At 43.6% G+C, this 22,925-nt stretch overlaps 1 protein-coding gene across 5 annotated transcripts in view; it reads right to left on the minus strand.

Annotated features, from left to right (window-relative positions):
• LOC140248855 (dual specificity calcium/calmodulin-dependent 3',5'-cyclic nucleotide phosphodiesterase 1C-like) overlaps positions 1 to 22,925 on the minus strand; it is a 322,620-nt gene that overhangs the window by 151,536 nt on the left and 148,159 nt on the right. The window contains exons 1-2 of one of the 5 annotated variants that reach the window (XM_072329918.1): positions 16,135 to 16,508; positions 15,533 to 15,855 (exon numbers count right to left, since the gene is read on the minus strand). The exons of 2 other annotated variants lie outside the window; for them this stretch is intronic. In XM_072329918.1, coding sequence (XP_072186019.1) covers positions 15,533 to 15,633 — 101 coding nt within the window. In that variant the 5' untranslated portion in view covers positions 15,634 to 15,855; positions 16,135 to 16,508. Of the gene's footprint in view, positions 1 to 15,532; positions 15,856 to 16,134; positions 16,509 to 22,925 lie in introns of those variants that run through there. 2 more of the 5 variants (XM_072329919.1, XM_072329920.1) reach the window with 2 other exon arrangements.

Below are 22,925 nucleotides of genomic sequence, written 5' to 3' on the forward strand. Positions count from 1 at the left end.
GAATTCTGTAAGGACATCCTCAGAATTCTGCTGAGAGGTGAGTTAACATGATTAAGCAGATATGGAGAGGAGGGAGGGTGGAGGAGATGGAGGATTAAACAGCTCTGCCAACTGCTCTGTTTTTACCCCATAATTACACAACTCAGTGTATCAACTAACTCAATGAATTGCTTGTTCACTCCTACACAGTCTCTGAAGAAATACCTAAATCACATTTTTTACTCATAACAGCAGAATGATTAAAATGGCGTTACTCCATAGTTATTCCATATTTATCCCATAGGGTTTGACAGTAATGGCATCCCTTCAGCACACAGGGTGAAAATGTGGGTGCTGCAGAAGTAAAAGAAGGATATTTGCCTAGCTTTATCCATGGAAGCTTATGAGCACTGTGTTCAGACTGATGGGTTGTATCTGCCCTGGTAATATCTCTGTGGGCTCACAGCCTCCAGGACACTTGCTGTTAGCATTGGGACTTACTGTTAACCACCAGTACAGTACCAGTGGTACATGCAAGTGAGAACAGGTGACACTTCATAGTTAATTTAATACCGCTCAGCTCAGTGGTCACAAGCATGTCCTTAGCGTGCAGAGATGGTCAAACTACTTAACTTTCTAGCTGAAACTCATAATTTGTCACCCACAGTGGCTTAGTTTTGTTTAGCTTGGTCACTGCCCTAGGTTTGGAATGGACATCCTGGGGGTCCTAGGAATTTAGCAAACAGATATATTTTCTGAAGTTCTTGAAATCCAGTAGCCTGTGCTCTCCCAACTGAACCTCCTAACAAAGCCTGGATCTGACACAGGGCCTGCTTCATGCTGGATCCGTGTTCTTTTGGGAAATAGAAAGCAATGGGTATTTAGGGAGCCAAGAGACTAGCTAAAGTGAATCTGCTAGTTTTAAAAAGACACTTCCCCCAGCCACCCTCAAGGAACAACCAGCAGACACAAAGGAACAGATCTGAGTGGGAGCACTTAGACATCTGTCCTTGAACTCAGGAGTACCATCACACCTGTACCCTCAACTATTCATTCCTGCTTCCCTACAAGCTTCCTCATACTAGTTCCTTTGGAAGCGCAGAGATGAAGTCACTTCATGTCGTGGGTTAACACTTCACCAAACTGAAACATTAAATTCTGCCAAGTCTTGCTCTTCCCTGCCAAACTGAAGCCTCTAATGTTAGAACAGGTGTTTAGATAACAGTGCTGAAAGCCTGTTTCGTAGCTTAGTGAATCAACAATGAGATAAATAAAATTTGGCAAAACAGAAACAAGCCTCCCTTCAGTTCAATCTAGAAGACCATTCCTGCTCTTTCATTACAACCAGTGAATCTGCAGCCATGCTGGACTTTATTCCTCCCCTGCTGTCTTCTTTAGCAGCCAGTCACAATTCATTTTTACTGCTTTTCTCACCAATTCACTGGCTCAGAACTCCTAAGACTTCTCCCCTCAGCAGCCACGTCTGGGCAGCAGATAAAGAGCAATTCCCAGCTCTCAAGCCCCAGTGCCTTCTCTGACCACACCACAGTAGCGCATTAGCTTATAACAGGGGAAGGCACCAGCCCCTGAACGTCACTGCCAAAGAGGAAAGGCTTGTGGCTCAGATAAAGCTACTTTTTCCAACTGATGGGATCACATAAATTGAAAATCCTCCTTCCCAGCAGCTCAATATTCTGAAACATTCAGTGCATTACAAATTATTTGTCATCATCGCTGGATTAGTGATGCATTCGAGTTATGTTACCAAAACCTATATTAATAACCATGTATAAACCAATTAACAAAACCCAAATCTCACAGCACAGACTACGGACTGGCATCTGTCAAATCTCAGGATCTCATGGGAGCCCTGACCAGATAAATATATTGAGAGTGCCAGACTTTGAAGGGGATGATGCCATCAACTGCTACTGGGTTTTTAATTCCCTAATTGAAACAGGAAGACCAGCTTTCTTGCTTTAATCACTCTCTAATCAATAAAAAACGTAATTTATTGTTTCTTCCACACAGTCTGTTTAGCAAAATACTGTGCTAAGTTAAAAGCAATACAACCACAGAGACTAATGACAAGGGAGGAGAAGAAACCATAAGAAGCGGATGAGGAAAGAGATTTCAGCTGGTACTTGCAATGTAATGGGGGGTGTTACGTGGGGATTTTAAAAGACGAGTCATTTTAAATTGGACCCTGACCTACATGGGGACATAGTGAAATCATGAGAGGATGAGGCAGTCATTTTTCTCATTTTAATTAGATTATAAGAGTCTGCATGCTCTGAAGCAGGGGCATGCGCAGTGTAACCATGCAATGGCAAGAAACATTCACAGCCTGTAACAGGCACGACAATTTCAGAAGAAACAGAGACAAGACAGTGAAATGGGACAAGAGATGTATAGCTAGAACATAAAGGGGATGATGCGTCACAACTTGGTAACAAGAGGAAACAAAGTATGAATTTAATTTTAACCAATTATCTTATCAAACTAAATAATATATGTAAAAATAATTACACAAGAAAAAATGCTGTTTTGATATTTAGCAGATCTGACAGCCTTCACCAGTTCAGCTACTGAGTTTTCTAAACTGGGTAAACAAGCATTTCAAGAAACTTGTTTCATGCTCAAAGAGGACTGAAGTTGCTAGGCCATACCTCCCTTGCGCTGCTTCTGCTATTCTGCAAAGTTTTGCTTTGATATTGTTCTTAACTGCAGTTAAATGAAGTTTCCCACGTTCTCATTTGGGGTTTGGTGTGTGTAATGATTCCATGTGAAGTATAATAGGAGAGGCAATGTTTTTTAAAATCTTCTTACAGAAGAGCCTCACTGACAGCACAAGCTGTGAGGACTCCTTTGTTCTGCAGTCAGCTCGAGGCTGCTGCAATTCCATCTCCAGCAATTCAGTAAAGAGTGGATAGAGCCTGAAGGCATTACCACTGGGGTTATAGGTACATGGTCTGGGCAAAGTGACATCAGTGACAAATACATGCTATAGTATATGCTCTTATGAGAGATGATGACCCTAAATTCAGTGCAGCTGTCTCAGGCAGGAAGGTAGGGTAGGACCCCATGCAGCTGTAGCAATTGTGTTCAGATAACAGCATACCAGCGGTGTATTAGTTACAGGTATTTTATTTCCCAATGACACAGAGATGATCTGTGGTAAGTTGTCATTATTTTCTAGAGCTTCATTTTAATGAAGGACAACTATAGCTTGCTCATTCTTTGATAAACAGTGCTGGCTGCCAGAAGAGGCAAGCTAACCACTGTGCACCTCTTCGTGACACAGAACGTACATCAAGTGTGGACGTACATCAAGTGTGGTGAAAATGGAGCAAAGTTTTCTTAATTGTTTTGCATTGAACACTGTGTACATATGAAGGCTCAAAGGTTTCAGGCAAGACAGCCTGAGGCAGAGGGATCTGCAGGGAACAGTGGGAGCCCCATGGGGACAGCTGAGTGCTCCAGCTTGTCACACCATGAGGTGTCAGCAAGGGCAAATCAGAATCAAATTCACTCCTGGAACCATCCTGGACTGTACAAGAAACTGGTATTTTAATGTGCTGGTATCTTAACTACCAAAGAAAAGACAGCAGAAGCCATTCTATAGGTTTCTAGAAATCTAGTTCAGTTCCTGTGGATTTTGTATAGAACCTGAACAATTACTGCAGTCTTGAAGCTGTTCTATTTTTACTCACGTTTCCATCACTCCTCATGTCAAAAACAACGCAAGTAAACAAAAACAATAATTTAAAAAGGGAAAAAAACAAAATAAACAAAAAAAACCCCAACTTGCTATTGTAGCTGGCATGAATTCACCCAAACTCTATGACCTTCACACAACAAATTACTGTTTATGAAGACATTTCTACTTTCATGCGACCAAGTGTTTCTAGATGGCTACTTCAAATGGCTGATGGAACTTTTGGCTCTGCGATACACAAAGAGGATGACCCACAGAGCACAGGATGGGTGGTACTTCAACAAGCCTATCTACATCTCTCACTGCAAGGGGTTGTGACTTCTTGAACAATGGGATGGAAGGCAGGGAGGGAATTCCTCCCTGCTGCTCTGAGCACTGCGCTGCACATTGTGCTCACTGGGTAACACTGACTTCAACAGGGGGATGCTGCTTCCTTCTCTTAGTTCAATATCTCAAAAAAGGGAGCAGATACGCAATCTTGTCCATGCGTTCTTTGGTTGCAGCTTGGTTATTTTCCCATGAAAAGAACTAAAAGGACCAAGTCAGAACAACAAGAAGTGTAAAAGGGGACAGTTCTGTTTGGAATAATGTAAAATATCATTTTGCAGAGAATTTATAGTGGCAATATTGATGCATCCTGCATGTTCAAAGCACATAATAGTTTAGCTGAAATTCCATTTCCCCCAGTGGGAAAAAGCTTTTAGACCCTGGAAAAAAATAAGCATGCACAGATTAAAAACTTACTTTACTCACTGCTACTATGCAAAATGAATGTATTCAGATCCTGCTGGAGCCAAGCAGGCAGCTGTCCAGTTTGTTTCATGCAGGGTGGCTTTGTGATTAGTTACTGCGTGCATGATGATGGGAGAGAGGTGGGGGGGGAAATCATTGTTCATACCCTGGATTAAATATCTAGACAGGAAACATGCCCTGGAATTACATCAGAGCAGACCAGCCGCGTGCACGAAGTCACTAAACAAATCTGCATCTTGCCCTAAGCTCTACTAAATCTATTGGACTACTGCTTGTTATTGTTTCCCCCTCCCGAACACAGCCCACCCTCTCTACCCGCTCGCAGACAGCTGGTGTGACGCAGGATTCTAAATCTCATGGTTTTTGTGCCAGGCACTCTCCTTACTCCGGGTTACAGGCTGAAACACTCGGATTACTGTTTAACAAGCCTAAACATGGGGTGAAAAAATCACCGCACAAAGCCATAGTGTTCCCTTTCCAAAATAATGTTCCTTCCTCTTTCCCACCCCCCACCTCCCAGCAACCCCCTCCTTCAGCGCAACGATAGCTCTTAGGAATGATTCAAGGCTTTTAGGGACATGGCCCTGTGCGAGGAGGGAGGGGCAGCTATTGTCCTGACTGCGCCTCCTCATTAACAGACTGGTTATTAAATGTCAGCGGTAGGAAAAAGCAACATTTCAACTTCTTGTGAACTGCCACTGCTCTTCCTCTGGGCTTTCCCCCGCTGTGTTCTTCCAGGAACAGTGCCTGAGAGAGAGGAGCAGGCTGAACAATGATGTGCAGCCAGCAGAAGCCTATATGGAGGAGGAGAGTTCTCATGGAGGGGCCTTTAGTGCTGAGTGTGATGTGTGATGCCAACCTGCAGTTCAGGAGCACTGCCCCACACACGGGGCATGGGAGTTTCTCAACACAGCAGGGAGAATTTGGGGAAATGGAATGGACTGTTGGACAGATAGGAGCGGTCCTTGAACACGCACAGAGAACAGAGGAGGTGACGTGAGACTATTTAAGGTGATTATTTAAGGCCCCACTCCCTGCTGCTGCCAGCTATCTCCCAAGTATCTTGATGCAGCAGCAGCTGTGGGAAGGAGGTCTTCAAAAGACTCAGAGATGAAGATATATTTAAATAAGCAATTCCTCCAGCCCTTTCCACATGCCAAGCGCTGCAGTTGTGACATCTATTCTAGCTCTTAAAAGCTTGGCTGCTTTAAAGGTGGAGTCAAGTCCTCTGCCTCCACAAGGTGAAGGCAATGAAAATGCTATTTGATGTTCCAGAGGTTTGGAGGCTAGGTGGGACCATTACGATAGTTTGCTGTGAGTTATTCAGCAGATTTGCATAACTTTAGAATTTGATTCTTCTCCATTTGCAAGGAGATACCTTCACTACCACTGAGCTAATTAGAAACGGGTCTTACAGAGATCACTGAGCATTTACACGCCTCTCTCTGCAAAACACTTCATAGATACTCTCCACACAATGTGAATGACTTAATCTATACACCCAGTCAACTGCATCCAGAGCTGTAGGCTTCTTGCACCTGGAATATGAGTGCGAAGAAAAGGGGGAAAAGAAAGATGATTGCCCAGACAAAGCCAATGAAAAATGAGAGGGAGAATTTTGACATTACACCAGGAATGTGGCCAAAATATCAAAGACAATTCTCCAGTCCTGTAAAAACAAAGCAATAGCAATCTGAAGAAGGGATCCTCATTCACCTAAACGAAGTCATGTTCTGAACGTGACAGACGAGCAGTGTTTTCTGCATTGGTAGCCAGTGGTATTCTTGCAACATAAAGTGTCTTCTTCATGGTCTCCCATTAAAATTTGAGTGAGGTAAAAAAAATTAGTGCTACAAATTGGGCAGCATTTTAAAATGCTTTTAAAGGAAGCCCTTATCCCTGTGATTTTCATCAGTACTCCTAAATAAACTGCACATGTTGTGTTATAAACTATTTTAAGCTGTGTGTAAATAAATATAACAAATGTTTACATGTAGAGGCCTGAATTGCTCACAGAACTAATCTCTTTTCTTCCCTTAACCCTTTTCCTATTTTTTTAAGCTCTCTCATTCTCCTCTCCCCTCTTTCTGAGTCACTGTGTTCTCACATATACGATATCCCAGTTCTTCCCAGCCAGCCTCAACCCCCACAGCTTCCTCTTTCACTTTTCCAGCAAATCAAGAAAAAAAATAAAAAAAATAAAAGCTGTCCCATCTGATGTAGCTGTTCCTGATGCACCAATATGTGTATAGGAGGATATTTAAATTGTGTATGCAGTCTCTTTACTTAGCAGAAACCACTAACTGCTTACAGCTAGTGAATCGCAGAAAAACAGCTGCTCCACAGGAGGCATGGGAGGAAGTGTGATCTGAGCATCATTTACAGCAACCATTGGAACGGTTCAGCCCTGCAAGGGAGTTTATGCTCTACGTCAACTCTTTTGCCCTTAGATGCTTGCTGTAGTTTGCTCTCCCTGCAAGGACTCCCTGAGTGTCGCAGCTATAGCTGCAGGGCTCTGAACAGTGTTAGCTGTTAAAATGGCACAGATCTTACATTTAATTTGTGCTAATCTTAGTGTTGAAATGAGACTTTCACCAAGCCAGGATTCATACCACAGATGGATATTGTGCAATTTTCTGTCTTGGCTAGGAGTTTTGTGCACAAATAGTATCTGTCCCCAAGAGTGTAAGAAATCACTTCTAAAGTGATGACACAGACCTACTAATAGCTATTCTAAGTGTCACATTAATAACAAAACGACACCACAGCTTGAAAAAAAAAAAAAAATAGAAAAAAAGCATGAAGCATATAAGCCTACATGTATCCTAATAAATTGTCTCCTCCAAGACTATAAGCATCTTAATAAATAAATAATCTCCTTCAACTCTCTCTCTAAGAAAGATTATGAAAATCCTTGCATGCCTAGCCTATACAGCCTTCTCCACCAATCGTCAGACATGGAGGTCCTCTGACAGAAGATAAGGTAGTCTACGGAGACATTAACTGGGTAATTTGGCAAAGAGAGAACTGGATATCTTTCAAGCCCCTTCTGAAAACCAGAAAGCTTTGGCTCTCTGAGTGCTCTGCAACACCCTTCTTGGGCAGAAAAATTCAAACATTCCCAACACGGACATGAGCAATTGCTGAGAAAAATCCTGATTCTGCTGTAGCCAACCAGCTGAGCTGATAATCAGTTTCACCAGCTTCTGAGCTACACTCAATCTACTGCTTTTTGAACACCCAAGACAACTGCAGACAAATTTTAGCTGAGGCCTGGGCTGTATGGAATCTGCTAGAGGAAGGTCCGTTGTTCAGCTATAATACAAATTTAAATACATAGTTGGGCTTAACTCTATTGGGGAAAATCCTGTATTGTCACATGGCTACATGACTTTTCTCAAGCCATGAATTACTTTTAAAACCTAACTCTTCAAAGAAAAAAAAAATCTTCAAATATCAAGAACTGGATTCTAATTTCACCCCATCAAATGCATGGGTATCAATGGAGCCCTTCTTCCCAGTATTAGAAGCACAGTTCATGAGATCAGAAACAGCCTTCTGAATCCAAACAAGCCCTACCAGAAAACCTCCAGTCTACCCAAATCCCTAGTGGCTTGAGAGCAAATCACATCTGTAAGAGGTACGTTTCAAAAATGCTATAGTGTTTTAATGGGTCAGCCCTAATACATGTACCTCAATCACCCCTCAGAGACAGAGAGTATCTAGTATTTTGAAGGGACAGAAGTGATTTTTTGATGGAATGAGAAGAGAAAGGAAATATCTCATGAATTGCAGAAAGAAAGAGAAACACGGTATTTAAAAATCCTTTCAAGGGCTGAGATGGATTTAATATAGTGTTTGAATCCTCCAAAAGCTGGCAGATTAGGAGATGAGCTGGCCTCACAGCCTTTGAAACACATAAACATGCAGAGGATTTTTCAGCACCGTCTTCCATTGAGTTCTCTTTCTTTATGCATGCACTCCTATCCCACCAAGGCATTTTAAAAAAAGAATTCCAGAAAGACTTGTAATTTCCCTTTGAGTTAAGGTTTAAATTCATCTTCCCTGAAATAACTTTTTTTTTTCATATTCTTGTTTCTTATGCAGGATTGCACGCTTTACAGCAGTGATATTTGAAAAGCACTGCATTTAAATCACAAAGGGAGCCCCTTTCTTCTACAGCAGACTACGGTCTTCCTTTTATGATTGCTGAAATAAATAATTGCTTTTGAGGCTGCAGTTATGATTCATCTGTACTACCTCCAGAAGAATAAAAGCTTTTTTTTATGATTATTGTAAAAACTAGAGTGTATATTATTTCTTAGACAACATTTCAGTATTAAACATGAAGTCTTCTCTCTTTTGTTACCTACAGGATTCATTTATTGATTTAAGATTCAAATAAAAGTCACTGGATGGAACGAAGTAATTGAAGGGCTGTGGCAATTTTTTTTTTTTTCAGTTTACTGAATTACTACACCTCCAAACACTTTACTTTATAATTATCTTCTTTTAAAGTCACTATGTTCCTACCATTTTTTCCTCTGTTCACCTTTCAGCCATGAGATCAGCAGCTGTCAGCACTTCTTTCAGGGCCTATACTACAGGGAGGAGAAAATAAGCTGTTATGGGTCAGTCTGATAGTCACACTATGGGGAGAATGATATTGTAGACCAACCAGACCCCAACAAACTTCACAACTAGCTAAGTCACTCACACCCTAAGAGTGGCTCACCCCAACTAGGAATTGTTAGGCCCATGTTAGGGCACAGCCTTCCCCAGCGCAGACTCAGTGGCCATTTTCTGACCAGTGAGACCTTTTCAGTCCTCCCAGGAACCATGACCTGCCTCCACCTTCTGTTCCTGAATATGGCCGTCTCTACTTTCAGCGGCAACTTGAAATACAGGAGAAAAGTCAAATACAGACTTAAGAGGCCTATACAGAGGTTTCTTGACATGGTTCTCTGACAAATAATCCCTGCCTATGCTCATCAGGAAAACCAAACTAGGAAAAGGGCAGCAGCATCAGTTTTGAAATATGATTGAAAGTAGCTCAGTCCTGCTTCCAAGGTGAACAGGGCTTCAGTTTAAACCTAGACTTTCAGGAGGTTCAGGAAGACTGAAACCAAGACCAAAGACAGCAGGAGTGCCTCTTTCACCTCCGGAAAGGTATTAGCATATTCATATTTTCCACTTGAAAGCTGACTAATTTACACATTTACTAACAAAGTGGTGCTTTCTGAGGGGCTTTTTAAACCTTTACTATCTGTTGCCAGCTAAAATATTTGGGGACAAAGCCTACTGTGTAGGGAGCGCCACTGGAACTGAAGGGAGCTTTCTGTTTTCCTGTTTATGAAGGCTACATAAATGAAAACGAAGCAGATGAGGGTACTGTCACTGGGAGAACCAGCTGTTCTGCATGTGACATTTTTTCATGTAAGAAAACCTAAAAATACTGTGGAGTGCATACGGATAAGACAGGGAAACAAATAACCAAGCAATGGCTCAGTAATGCTTGCCAAATCGTCTTCAGTCATTGAGGCTGCATGTTTTCCCATTGAAATCAGTTGCATCACCATTTATTTCAAAACCAAATCTGAATTTCAGTCTTCCAGTAACATTTGCATTTGGACCTCTTCGCCATCGATAGGATGCACAGTGCTTTGTAGGGGAAATTAAGGAAATGCCCTATGTGCTGAAATATCTTTCCATATCTTCAGCAAAACCATGAACTTTCCAAACTCACTGATTTATCTGTTTCTATTTTCCTTCCCCTTCAGATTTTTTAGACTAATTTTACACTGACAGGTTTGAGCAGGACAGCCTGAAAGATGAGATCAAAGTCAAGCATCCCATTTGAGTCTCAATTCAGAGACTGCTGCTGTTTGTAGATCCATCTTTGGGAGCGTGAGGAAGGGCTACACTGAGAATGAAGACATTTATTATGAATTTAGCAATTTAACATTACAATCCCAGCTATCAGGAAAAAAGTTAAAGTACTTTCTGTCTCTTCTCCCTCTGCAATGCTTAAGGTATGGCAGGGGCACCAGCAGATCCTGGTTACACTGTAACAACCAAAAATTAAGCTGAAAATACCTCCAAGCTGGGTCTTTAGCTGCCCTAAACCATCACAGCTCAGCTGAAGCTCTTTGGGTATGTGCTCTTGCATTCTTAAATATCACTGATACAACATATAATCCTAGTATTAAAAAGATCTCAGGTGTTTTCTCCACATCTGAGAAGCTGGAAGGTAACTTGGGCCTCTTCATGGGCCTTTAAGAGCCCTAAATAGCAAATGGGAGTTCGCAGCCCTGCAGCTGGGAGTCCAAGTGCTAAAACAAGAATAACTGAACACAGCCACCATTGCGCATTGCTTCATGGAGAAACCACCAGCTTAAAAAGCAATCATGCAGTTGTGTTTTGAAGTTGGGTCTCCAAGCTTTGCCACAATCCCATAATAGGCCCAGATTAACTTTGACGGATGTTTTGAAGAGCAGAAGGTCCTGTGCGTGACAGAATGAACTACTGGCAATTGTAAGAGAGTACAAGGCAGACTCACAAGTAAGTCCTCTGTATGCAGTGTCCAAGTATAGAGCTGGTTAAGGCAAGTCTGAAAAAAGGCAGCCATGGAGAGGACCTGTGGGGTGTGGAAGACAGAATGTAGCCCTTACTGAAGAGCAAGAAACTCAGGTCCCTTTTTCTAGCAGAAGGAGTTACTGAGAGTCATAAACAAGCAATCATCATTCAGGAACACTCTTCCTTGAAGACTGAGTTTGTCTACCTTCATGGGTGAACACATCCAGGAAATAATAGGCTGTTCAAAGGCAGTCTCCCTGTGAGATCACAAATGGACACCCCCGCAGCCATGAAGCATCCAAGGAACAAAAGAGATCTGCTCATGAATTAAAAACGTATTTAAGAGGAAGAGAATGTAGATACCCATCAGGCAGCCAGGAGGGGAAGCCTCTGGCAAGGCATGTTTTTTGCTTTATGCATCTGCCAGAGAAAGGCAGTGTTCAGGCTGATGCAGGACAAGTGCAAGTCAGAAGCCACCTTTGGCTGTCCTGGCACAAGGACAGGGAGTTTGGGGGCAGTCTTCCCTTGGGGACTTAATGCCTTCTCACCCTCAGGCATTAGAGCATACACACCTTTCTCCACAACTTTTCTGCTCATTCCCCTGTATTTTGCAATCTGCTTTCTCTCACCCTGATTCCCAGGCAGGAGTGAGTATGGGACTAGGGAGCTTGGAGGCTCTGCCACAGGAAAAGACAGCATTCTCACATAACAGTTTGTAAGCATGTTTCATATGTGGCTCTGCAGGCTCTCTGTTCTTACTACCAATATGAGATACCCAGAAGGGACAGGGAGCTGCTCCAGCCTGGTTCATTTATCATGACAATGAAACTCAGAAGCAGGTCTATTCCTGGGTGGACGATGCTGCAGGGAAATCTGGGCCATTCATTCCAAGAAAAGAAAGATCTCTGACGGCTGCATGTCCAGCACAGGCACGTTTTGCTTGAGTGAGTTCCTACGAGAAGAGCTGTGGAGTAAAACTCCTCGCTCATATTGTGGTAAGACATGAAAGGTCAAGGCGGTCAGAAGTCAACTGACAAGATTTTCCCCAAGGGGTTTCAGACACCTCTGGTGGTACTTTTGCCTAGGAAACAGCTTATTCAGAAACCTTTCATGACTGTTTATTAAAAATAAAGCACTAAAAGATTAATTCTGATCTGTGATTCAACCTAAATGAATACCTAACAGGGCATGCATAAAAGCTGACATTTGTTTCTTAGGCCGCTCGTATGAGACCCAAGAATTTTGCCACAGACGAGTCACTGTCCAATGAGGCAGTTTATCATGCTGCCTTAAACCTGTGGGTTTAATTAACCCACTGCAGGTTCAGTGACTTCTGTACACTGCTGCACAGAATCATTAAGTCACAAATATGTGTATGTCAAGTAAAAATATTTTGGAAACTTTATGACATAGATATTTCAGCTCTTTCTTAAACAGTAAAAGGAATCTGTATATGGCCCAAGAACCACTGCTTCATCCAAACAAGACAACCAGGCTGTCCTAACCAAGAAACCATGTGCTAGAGAGATGCATAATGAAACCAAGAAAGAAATCTTTCCAATCCATTCCATGGGCAAGTTCAATATGTTGTATGCATCTTACAGCAACATACGACTCATGCTGCAGACACATGCTTCAGCTTCTCAGAGCCTGCCTTTTGCACACTGTCCAAAAGGCTTCTCTGTTCCTTGAAAATATACACCCAAATGCCAACCAGCCTGTGGGACAGAAATGTAGTGGGAATATGGCAAAAGAGCTATCGCCAGAATTGTTTAAGCAGCAAACACTAAATTATGGGAGTCTGAAAAGAGCCTCAGCTTAACCACCCCTTTGCAGCCTTTGGGTTTCCATTCCCTTTCAACTATGCAGGCTGAGACAGCGGGGAAATTAAGAGACCCCACTCCCTGGAAAAGCTAGATACTGAAAGAGGCAGTGAAATAGGATGCTGGTTTATCCTCTGAGTCACTGGGAGCAGACACACCAGATGGCACAGGAGGTGGGAGGGCAGGGAGGAAGGTATCAGCCTAGCTCCAGGTGAGGTCATACCAAGGAGATGTCAAACCTGATACTGAGCACCTGGGACTGTTTGTATCATCATAGCCCTTCTCAGTGCAGAAGCGGTGGCAAGATGCAATAACCTGTGGGGTCCCTGCCTGCTGCAGCCTACAGGTCCCTGGCAGCATGTTACCCTGACTGCCTGCTTAGCCTTGCTCTGGAAGCACTGCTGAGCCTTGCAAGCAGCTCCTGCATCACACAACTGTCAGAGCACTGGAGTCAGGGAGTGATGTCTCCTGGAGTAGTATTTGATCTCTGCAGAATGAAGTGCCTCGTTTACAAGGTTTCTGAGATGGCTGCACACATTGACTCATTCTTCTTACACACACAGACGTGAATAAGAAAGGACAAGAAAAATCATGAAGTGTGATGCCAAACCTCAGTCTGCAACCAGTTTGTGTGTGTATGCATATAATGACTGGAGACGGAAAATGTACTTTAGCTTGGAGAACAGAAGGCTCTGGGGAGACCTCACTGCGGCCTTCCAGTACTTGAAGGGAGCTTATGAACATGAGGGGGAACAGCTGTTTACAAGGGTAGACAGTGACAGGACAAGGGGGAATGGTTTTAAACTAAGACAGGGGAGGTTCAGGTTAGATATTAGGAGGAAGTTTTTCACACAGAGGGTGGTGACGCACTGGAACAGGTTGCCCAAGGAGGCTGTAGATGCTCCATCCCTGGAGGCATTCAAGGTCAGGCTGGATGTGGCTCTGAGCAACCTGGTCAGGTGGCTGGTGACCCTGCACATAGCAGGGGATTGAAACTCAATGATCATTGTGGTCCTTTTCAACCCAAGCCTTTCTATGATTCTATTACATGACTCTATGAAAACCGATTTCTTTCTTCTTTGCCCTTCTATGAGCAAAGAAAACTTGAAACTCAAAAAGAAAAAGTGTGTTTGTTACACGCACACAGTGCCAAGAGAGAGGGCTATACTGAGAAACAGCCTGAAGTTCTGTTATTGCAAATGTAGAATAAGTCCTACAGTTTTGCCAAGTCTCCCAAAGGTGGAACAGCCTGGGGTTTGACAGATAATATGCAGTCACTGCTTTGTACAGAAGGCAGGAGAGGGACCCTGAACTACTCTGCTGCTAAGGAATTATCTGCAAAACTTCAGGCGTGATCCAAATCAGCATGCCGCTAAACTCTGTATTAGACAGAAATGCAAGGATTCCTAATGCTACAGCATGGCACAGACTTGAAAATAAGAGGGTTTGTTTTGTGTGGCTGTTCTATTTGGAATGCTTACAAGACAGCTGTCATCCACTTTGATTAAGTTCCTTCACAAAACAGGCTTCCTGGAGTGACGCCTTGAAGGAAATACATATTCATGCACGTCTTTTACTCTGCTTGGAGTCCTACAGAAGTTTTGGATATGCTTTACAAAATATGCCGTCACTGCTCACACTAAACAACCCTCACAGCAACTCCAGTTTAACTGGGAACCCTTTGTTGTCCAGTGTTAGCCTGCTCCTCCTATGCGTTCCCAGTTCTGCCCTTTCCTATCCTTCTTGTTCCCTCCCCCCCACACCCTGCAGGCTGAAACATTCTCTAACATGAGAAACTAAAGGGAAAAACAACAAACAACAACAAAAACAATAAAAAACCCCACAGTTCTGATCACAGAGAGGGATGCAGCTTAATATGGCAATGTTTCTCTTTGGCTGGGCCAAAAACTGATGGGCAAATAAATGCTCTGCAGCCAACAGTGGCTCTTATTGCCGGTAGACAGCATTTTGCATACTGAGACTCTGAAAAAGATGCCAGACATTAAATAAGCAACACAAGCTCTACAGCATGTAAACTTCCACATTCCTACAGTCCCAAGTTTTTCTTTAAGCACAGGAAGCAGCGTCCCACCGTTTCATGACAAGTCAGGCTTAACAGCAAAGGCATAAACTAACCGATACAATCTGATCTGTGCAATGTGAATTTACTGCTGCCACAAGTGCTGGTGGAGATCTCTTCCAATTGTGCTTTCCCTGCCTATTTTGTCCTTATTAACTGCATCAGTGCCAGAAATGGTGTACACATACAGAAAATAAACCCTCTTTCTGTAGGTTGCAGCTAATGGAAATATTACTCAAATAGGAGGACCCTGTTAGGTTCCATTCAGGCAACAACAAAACTTTTCCAGTGCAGCAGCTAAAGTAATTAGCATCTCACAAAACTGCTGCTAAATTACGGTGTCTCATTAAATAACATCTCTACATTCCCGCTAAGAATGTTTGTTCAGTGTAACACGCGGGTTTCATTTAAGGAAGCAAGAGGATCTTCGCTGAGATTAAGTCACTGTATTTATGGAGAACAGGTGTGGAAACTCCTGTGTCATTTTGAAGGTACCAACAATAAAAGGAAAGTGCTACAATAATTTTGACAATGGGAGGAAATGGGCGAAGGACATGAGAAGAAAAAAAAAAAAAAAAAAAAAAAAAAAAAAGTGCTACTTACAAGCCTCGGAGCCGAAGCCAGATTTTCTCTATCTGCTCTGGCTGCAGGTATTTTAGAGAGTTGCTCTCAAATTCTTCAATCTCCTTCGTGGGCGACTCCATGGCTGCAGGTTACCGCGTCGGTTATGGCTCGGAGAAGATGGGCACTGCCCCACGCACACGCTCCACCTTTAACGGGGCTGCCCACCAGTGGCCAACATTTCTGGCAGCCCCTGCTCCCCCCTCCCCAGGCGCTCAGGTGTACGCGGGGGGCACGCCAGCATCCTCGGGCAGACCCAGGGGATTAGCAGCTCAGCTCCGGACTGCAAACCAGCACGGATTTTTCTTTTATTAAAAATAAAAAAATAAAAATCACCAATAAGCCAAGGATCCAACCAGTAATACTGGCTGAAGGATCTTTAGAAAGGGAGGGGTGGGAGGGGGAAATCCCTCGCTGCCAACTGAGCCGTCTGCATGGGCAGCTGGGGAGCCTGCATCGCCACGCCGGCGGCATCACGCATCCTGCGCTCCCTCCGTGCTGCTCCCCTACGGCTCAGCATCGCTCCTCCACGGCTCAGCATCGCTCCCCCAGCCCCGGCGTGGGCTTTTCTTCCCCTCACTTACCGGCAACGCTGCTGACAGGCTCCAAACCTGACAAACAAGGGGAAAGTCGTCTGTCAGCATAGCCCAGGCACAGCTCCTCGGACTGCCGCCCTCTCCCTTCCACACAAACGGACACGAGGGAACGGGCTATGGGAGAGGCTGGCGCTGATTAAAAGCCCGACCGAGCCAAAAGGAAGGGTAAATTACAGAAAGTGAGCGGCTCACTCCTGGCGAAGAGCCATCTGCTTCATCGCGAGGCAGCCTACACTCAGGCAGAACACAGCGTGCAGCTTCAACTTGGGCAAAATTCACTTTAAAATAAATAAATCAGAGCAGAAGCACTGCCCAAAGCCCCATAACAAAGGATGGGGAAGTCCACACAGCAGAGGGAGATCAAGCCCAACACATTTAGTAACAGCCTTTTCAGTGCCTTTCAACACGAGCCACCAACAATACATTAGAAGACAATGCGTTATTCATAATGTATGAGGCTTACAGCAGGACCTATGGCTGCACTCCAGGGGGCTCTCACAGGGCAGCCACTGTCCCAGTTCCCCACACCAAGCCCAGGCAGAGCAAGAAGCAAGTCACAGGGCATTTCTCTGAACACCACTGGGGTCCATCCTCCAGGTAGAGGAAAGACAAGAGGACAGAGATGGCCTTTGTCACACCAACCCCACCCAATCTCCACTGAGATTTGGTGTTTTCAGCCAAGGACACTAAAGCTTAAGGGTTAAAGGGAAGGCAGGGAGGAGAGACATCATAGTAAGGGTCTGCTACAGGCTGCCTGTTTAACATTTCTGTAGGTGACATGGACAGTGGGATCAAGTGCACCCTTAGCAAGTTTGCAGACGACAAGCTGAGTGGTGCAGTTGATACACGAGAGGGAACAGATACTATAAAGAGGGACCTGGACAGGCTTGAGAGGTGGGCCCATGCCAACCTCATGAAGTTCTGCAAGGCCAAATGCAAGGTCATGCACCTGGGTCAGAGCAATCTCAAGCACAGATACAGGCCAGGCAGTGAATGGCTTGAGAGCAGCCCTGTGGAGAAGGATTTGAGAGTGTCGATTGATTAAAGATTCAACATGAGCCAGCAGTGTGCACCTGCAACCCAGAAGGCCAACCGTGGCCTGGGTTGTATCAAGAGAAGTGTGACCAGAAGGTTGAGGGAAGCGATTCTGCCCCACTGGTCTGTTCTCGTGAGACCTCACCTGGAGTACTGTGTCCTGTTCTGGAGCCCCCAACACAAGAAGGACATGCAGTTGTTGGAGCGGATCCAGAGGAGAGCCCGGAGATGAGGCTGGAGCACCTCTCTTATGAGGACAGGCTGGGACTCTTCATCTTGGAGAAGACTCCAAAGAGCTGCTGACTTTAAAGCAGCCTTCCAGTATCTGAAAGGAGCCTACAGGAATGCTGGAGAGGTACTTTTTATAAAGGCTTGTATCAACAGGACGAGGGGGAATGGTTTTAAACTGTAAGAGGGTAGATTTAGACCAGATATCAGAAAGAAATCCTTTACTGTGAGGGTGGTGAGACACTAGAACAGGCTGCCTAGCAAGGTTGTGAATGCCCGTTCCCTGGAAGCATTCAAGGCCAGGCTGGATGGGGCTATGAGGGACCTTGTCTATTGGGAGGTGTCCCTGCCTATAGCAGGGGGTTGGAAGTACATGATCTTAAAGGTCCCTTCCAACCCAAACCATTCCGTGGTTCTAAGCAGAGCAGAACTAACTTTCAAAACAGTGTGCTAGCCTTAACACAGTTTGTCACATATTGTAAATGTTGCCTCATGACATCTTAAGAGCAGAGCCTGCAGTGGAGCAGTTTGCCACACCAGAAAAGTCAGGCTCCCATGAAAACATGCTGGCTGTGATTTCCTATGCCAGTTGTACAGGTGTGGAATGCTGACACACATAGCAGTTGGCGGAAATGTGAATACAGTGATTAGCCTAAGCAAGCAAGCCACTGCTTAAAAAGCTTAAATCAGTTCTTAGAAACATAACTTGGCTACTTCAAAACCCAAATAGGCAGTGTAGTAACATGCAATTTCTGCCTGCACAGAGATTATCCTACCCCATGAGCACAAATACACACACAAAGATAAAAACAACAGATTCTATAAAACAGATTCTATACAACAGGTTCTATACAGATCAGACAGGTGTCAGCTTCGGGATCTGTTACATGCAAGAGGGTATGTAACCAGGCTCAGGCTGCTGCTATTGCACAATTCATCATTTTCACTCTCTTGTGTTTGCATGTTCCAGAGTGAAGCTGAAAACTAGAAGCTTTGCATTCATTCACATAAAAAGCAGTTTTCAGTACAGGGGAAAAGGAAGGAAGGAAGGAAGGAAGGAAGGAAGGAAGGAAGGAAGGAAGGAAGGAAGGAAGGAAGGAAGGAAGGAAGGAAGGAAGGAAGGAAGGAAGGAAGGAAGGAAGGAAGGAAGGAAGGAAGGAAGGAAGGAAGGAAGGAAGGAAGGAAGGAAGGAAGGAGGGAAGGAGGGAAGGAGGGAAGGAGGGAAGGAGGGAAGGAGGGAAGGAGGGAAGGAGGGAAGGAGGGAAGGAAGGAAGGAAGGAAGGAAGGAAGGAAGGAAGGAAGGAAGGAAGGAAGGAAGGAAGGAAGGAAGGAAGGAAGGAAGGAAGGAAGGAAGGAAGGAAGGAAGGAAGGAAGGAAGGAAGGAAGGAAGGAAGGAAGGAAGGAAGGAAGGAAGGAAGGGAGGAAGGGAGGAAGGGAGGAGGGAAGGAAGGGAGGGAGGGAGGGAGGGAGGGAGGGAGGGAGAAAAACTTTTAAGTAAAACCATAAATATAAAAACTTTCCTTCCGAAGTAGAAAAAATGCCAAAGTTCATTTTAATTCTAGTGAGATTAGACAAGTTCCATACAAAGAAGATTAGACGTGACATACACACGAGGCCATACAAAATATTGTCACATTGAAAGACATCCTGTATTAACTTAAACTTCACATTCTTCAAGTTTTATCAATTTTGGAGCACTTTTGATCCTGTCAATAAGATGACCCGGTCTTCCTGACTCATCAGTAATACCCAGAAGCTCTGCCACATCCTCCATAGGTGACAGGTAATCATTTCCCTATCCCTAATCTCAGCATCACCATCTGAGAAACAGCACAGCATTACCACCTGCTCCTGGGAAGGACAGTAAGGTGTTTGATGAAAAGGTCACTGTAAGAGGAAAGCAATGCCATCATTCACTACTTCTACGTCACCTTGCTGAAGAGCATACAGTTGATATTAGACCTAACTTGGGCCTGATTCTCCTTATGCAAGCCATCCCATTTCAGAAGAACCACTGCAGCTTTTAGTACTTCTGTAAATACACAGATGCTGAGACTTCCATTTTGCCTTAGCAGGCACAGCTGTCCCACCCTTAGCTCCCAAGTGTTTAAATTGTCTCATTAAATTCTATTGCTGGATGCACAGAATAGTATTTTTTTCCATCCTTCTTTAGTCAGGAGCATTTTCCAAGATGTTCCATTTATTGCCAGGAATCATCATGGCAATAAATAAATGAACCGTGGCACCAGCATGCCACAATTCATTCACCTTTTAAATGAACTTCTCCCTTGAAACAGTAAGTATATCAGCTACAGCTTAATATATGTCAATAGCAATTTGATGGCAGAATACCCTGTGTGTCCACAGCTGACCCGGGTGCTATGCCTTTAAAATACCAAGCCATGCCAAAAGAATAGATGCATAATAACAGAAGAGAAAAATCATAGAATTATTTGGGTTGGAAGGGACCTCAAAGACCATTCAGCTGCCACCCACTATATCAGGCTGTTCAAGGTCCCATCCAACCTGGACTTAAATACCTCTGGGGATAGTTAAAAAATACATTACAAAAGAAAGCAAAAACTTTTAATTAGAGCTGATATCTAAAAGCAAATAGGGACAGATGAGACTAAGGATTAAAGAAAAGTTACTACAGGCTGCAGAAACACCAGAAAAATGATGAACCGATGCCACAGTTATGAAGGCAGACATACACTGGAGAGAAACTGTGCAGATAGAGAGAAAGGAGCAGAGAAGAAGAGAGAAAGAGGAGATTATGTGCGTGACTGCCTCCACAGAAGTAAGCAAATATTGATGCTGTTAATAAGGTGATACAAAAGAACAGAGATATTCTCCCATCCGTGAATAGTGCATGGCATTTTGTATCATTGTTTTTTGACCTCCTAGAGCCTCTGAGTTCAGAGGCTACTGAACACAGACTGTATGTTCTGATGGCTAATTGTAAAAATAAATAAAAGCAGGAAGTTGGGATGAGTGCTAGATCGGGAGAATGTAGAGAAAAAACTGTCATTGCACTCGGTTACTGAGGAAATGAAGGGCTGGACTGATATGACAGCAATGACATTTACAGGAGTTATGGGCTAAGATAGGGCTTCCAGGGTTTGCAGGAAACAAGGCGATATGTAAAATACAAAATGGGAGAAAAGCACACTGGCAAGAGACACTTCAGTGTCATACCCCATGGAAGAAACCGGAAAGCTTGAAGGCAGCCACAGAGGAACTGGGAATGTGCCTGAGGACGCTATCTATCTCCTATGATAACAGAAGTTCCAGACATTGCTCAGAGACAGTGGGGAACTCCCCACAGCTGAGCAGCAAAGGACACTGCCAGCTGCCTGCATCACAGATAACTGGCAGCTCACACCACCCATGTACCTCATGGAAGTCTCCTAAGCTGCAAGACAATGTATGGTCATGCCGAATCAGGTCCAGTGTTGGCCTCTGAAGTTACAGGGAATAAAAGCATAAACTATTCCCCAGATATCCTTCAATCACTTGAAGTATTATGAGGGACTACCCAGTATGTTTGCTCCAGAAATCTCTTCTGAATAACACAAAGAACCGCTACTTGGCTGCTGCTCATTTGCAAGCACTTACAGCAGTTTTCCCAAAGGAAAAGATGCCCATGTCAGTCTGGGGCGTGCTGTCTGCTTGAATCCCTCCAGCATCAACCCCAGAATACAACAATATTCTCCATTTCCTGCACTACTCCCCATTGTGATGATGCCTGCAGTTGAAAAGCTGTTGTTACACCCCTCAGCCTCCCAGTGCCCTGTGCTGGTTTCCTCCTTTATCACAGCACAGAGGTCCAGGTAAATGGAGGCTTCACCTTCTTTGCTTCTGAGTGCTGTGCAGTAAGGCTCTTAATTAGAGGTTCTTTTCCCTCCTTAAGTACACTGTTCTGTAGGACTACTAATATGGGTAGATGGAGAGGTGTGAAAAACGGAGCGCATGAGGGTAACATCCAAAATTCACTTTTCCAAAGGATGAGATCACTACAAAACAGACAAAATACCTGGACATATCAGAGTGAGACTGCCTTTCTCAGGGCGATGGCATAAGTATTTCAAACACAAAACCATGAGTCCAAAGCAGAAGTTTCAGGGATACCCTTGGCACATCACTGCACTGTAAACTTGGTTCTACCTTCATATTGAACACCTCAACAACACTCTTCCTTCAAGGTACCTACAGTTCTTTTATTTTTTAAGAGAAAAAGTGTGACTTTCGCACTTTTTTGCTTTTTTTTTCAGCAACCTCTTTGCAGACCTCACTAGAGCTTGATAGGGATAGCAATAACATCTGTGAGAGCCACTGAAACACAAGCAAAACTGATGCCAAAACAGCAGCCTGTCTGGTGGAAACAATACTCCAGCGGGCACAAGCAGACCGGGGCAGTAACTCCAAAGAGCAAGATGGCTGAAGTCTTTGGAGGACTCCAGCAAAGCCCACATAAACCACCCCATGACACAGAAGTACTATGGGAATAGTGAGTGTGCTGAAACATTGCCTATTGCTATTCCTGTATATTGTCTGTTTAAGCACACATTTTCTCCCATCAATTAATCTGATTTGACAGAATGAAAGCTTCAAGCGTTATAACAACATCTATAATTAGTACTACTGCAGTGTATTCATTTGTCCTTCCACACATAAACAATCCAGAATACATTTTATTTTCTTACCAGTAATGCCTCCAACCAAAATTACGGCAAAGTGTTTTCATCATTGCATGTCTGAGTCTGGATCTCTGAACTTCAGTTATAGCAAAAGCTGCGGTGAGTCTGCCAGTATCGTATTCCAAAATATTATGCAAACACTATATTCAAACAGTCTGTAAAACATTGACAGTTCTGCTAATTGTGCTAATGCCAAAATAAGCTGGGTAGATTCAGCTCAGTCTTTATTCCAGTGGTAAAAAAATTTTTTGTTTGCTTTGTTAAGAGCAATTCCTTTTTTTTTTGGGGGGGGGGGGAGATCCATTGCTTCACTGATTTGCATTTATCTTAGGTATTCTTCATATTTAAATATAAGAGAGCAATCAGAAAATATTCAGGTGTTGAAGATGATTTGTATTTATCCTTGGGGAAAAAAAAAAAAAAAAAAAAAAAAACAACAAAAAAAAAACAAGTATTCCAGTGCTGCATCCTAAATGGACCTTAACTTCAGGAGGATGAACTCTGAGCAATGTAACCGTGGTGCTAAGTGTATGAAGAGTTCAAAAAATCACACAACTCGGAAAGTGAAAAAATGAGGCAATTCTTCTAAGAGCATAATTAGCTTTGTCACCCTTTACTATAAAATAGATGGTAGTGAACAGGATTAGAAGTACCTGATTCAGCTTTTGGCTGCTGGAAACATATTAATATTCACCTAAACATTTAGCACTTTCACTAGCAAGAAACTGTCACCAGAGCATAGATGCTTGTGTCCTGTTTATTCAAGGATGTCATAGGGCCCTAAGTCTAATGAATCTACTGTAAAGACTCATAATT

The sequence above is a fragment of the Excalfactoria chinensis genome, chromosome 2 (genome assembly GCF_039878825.1).
Source record: "Excalfactoria chinensis isolate bCotChi1 chromosome 2, bCotChi1.hap2, whole genome shotgun sequence".
In the NCBI taxonomy this organism is placed as follows: Eukaryota; Metazoa; Chordata; class Aves; order Galliformes; family Phasianidae; genus Excalfactoria; species Excalfactoria chinensis.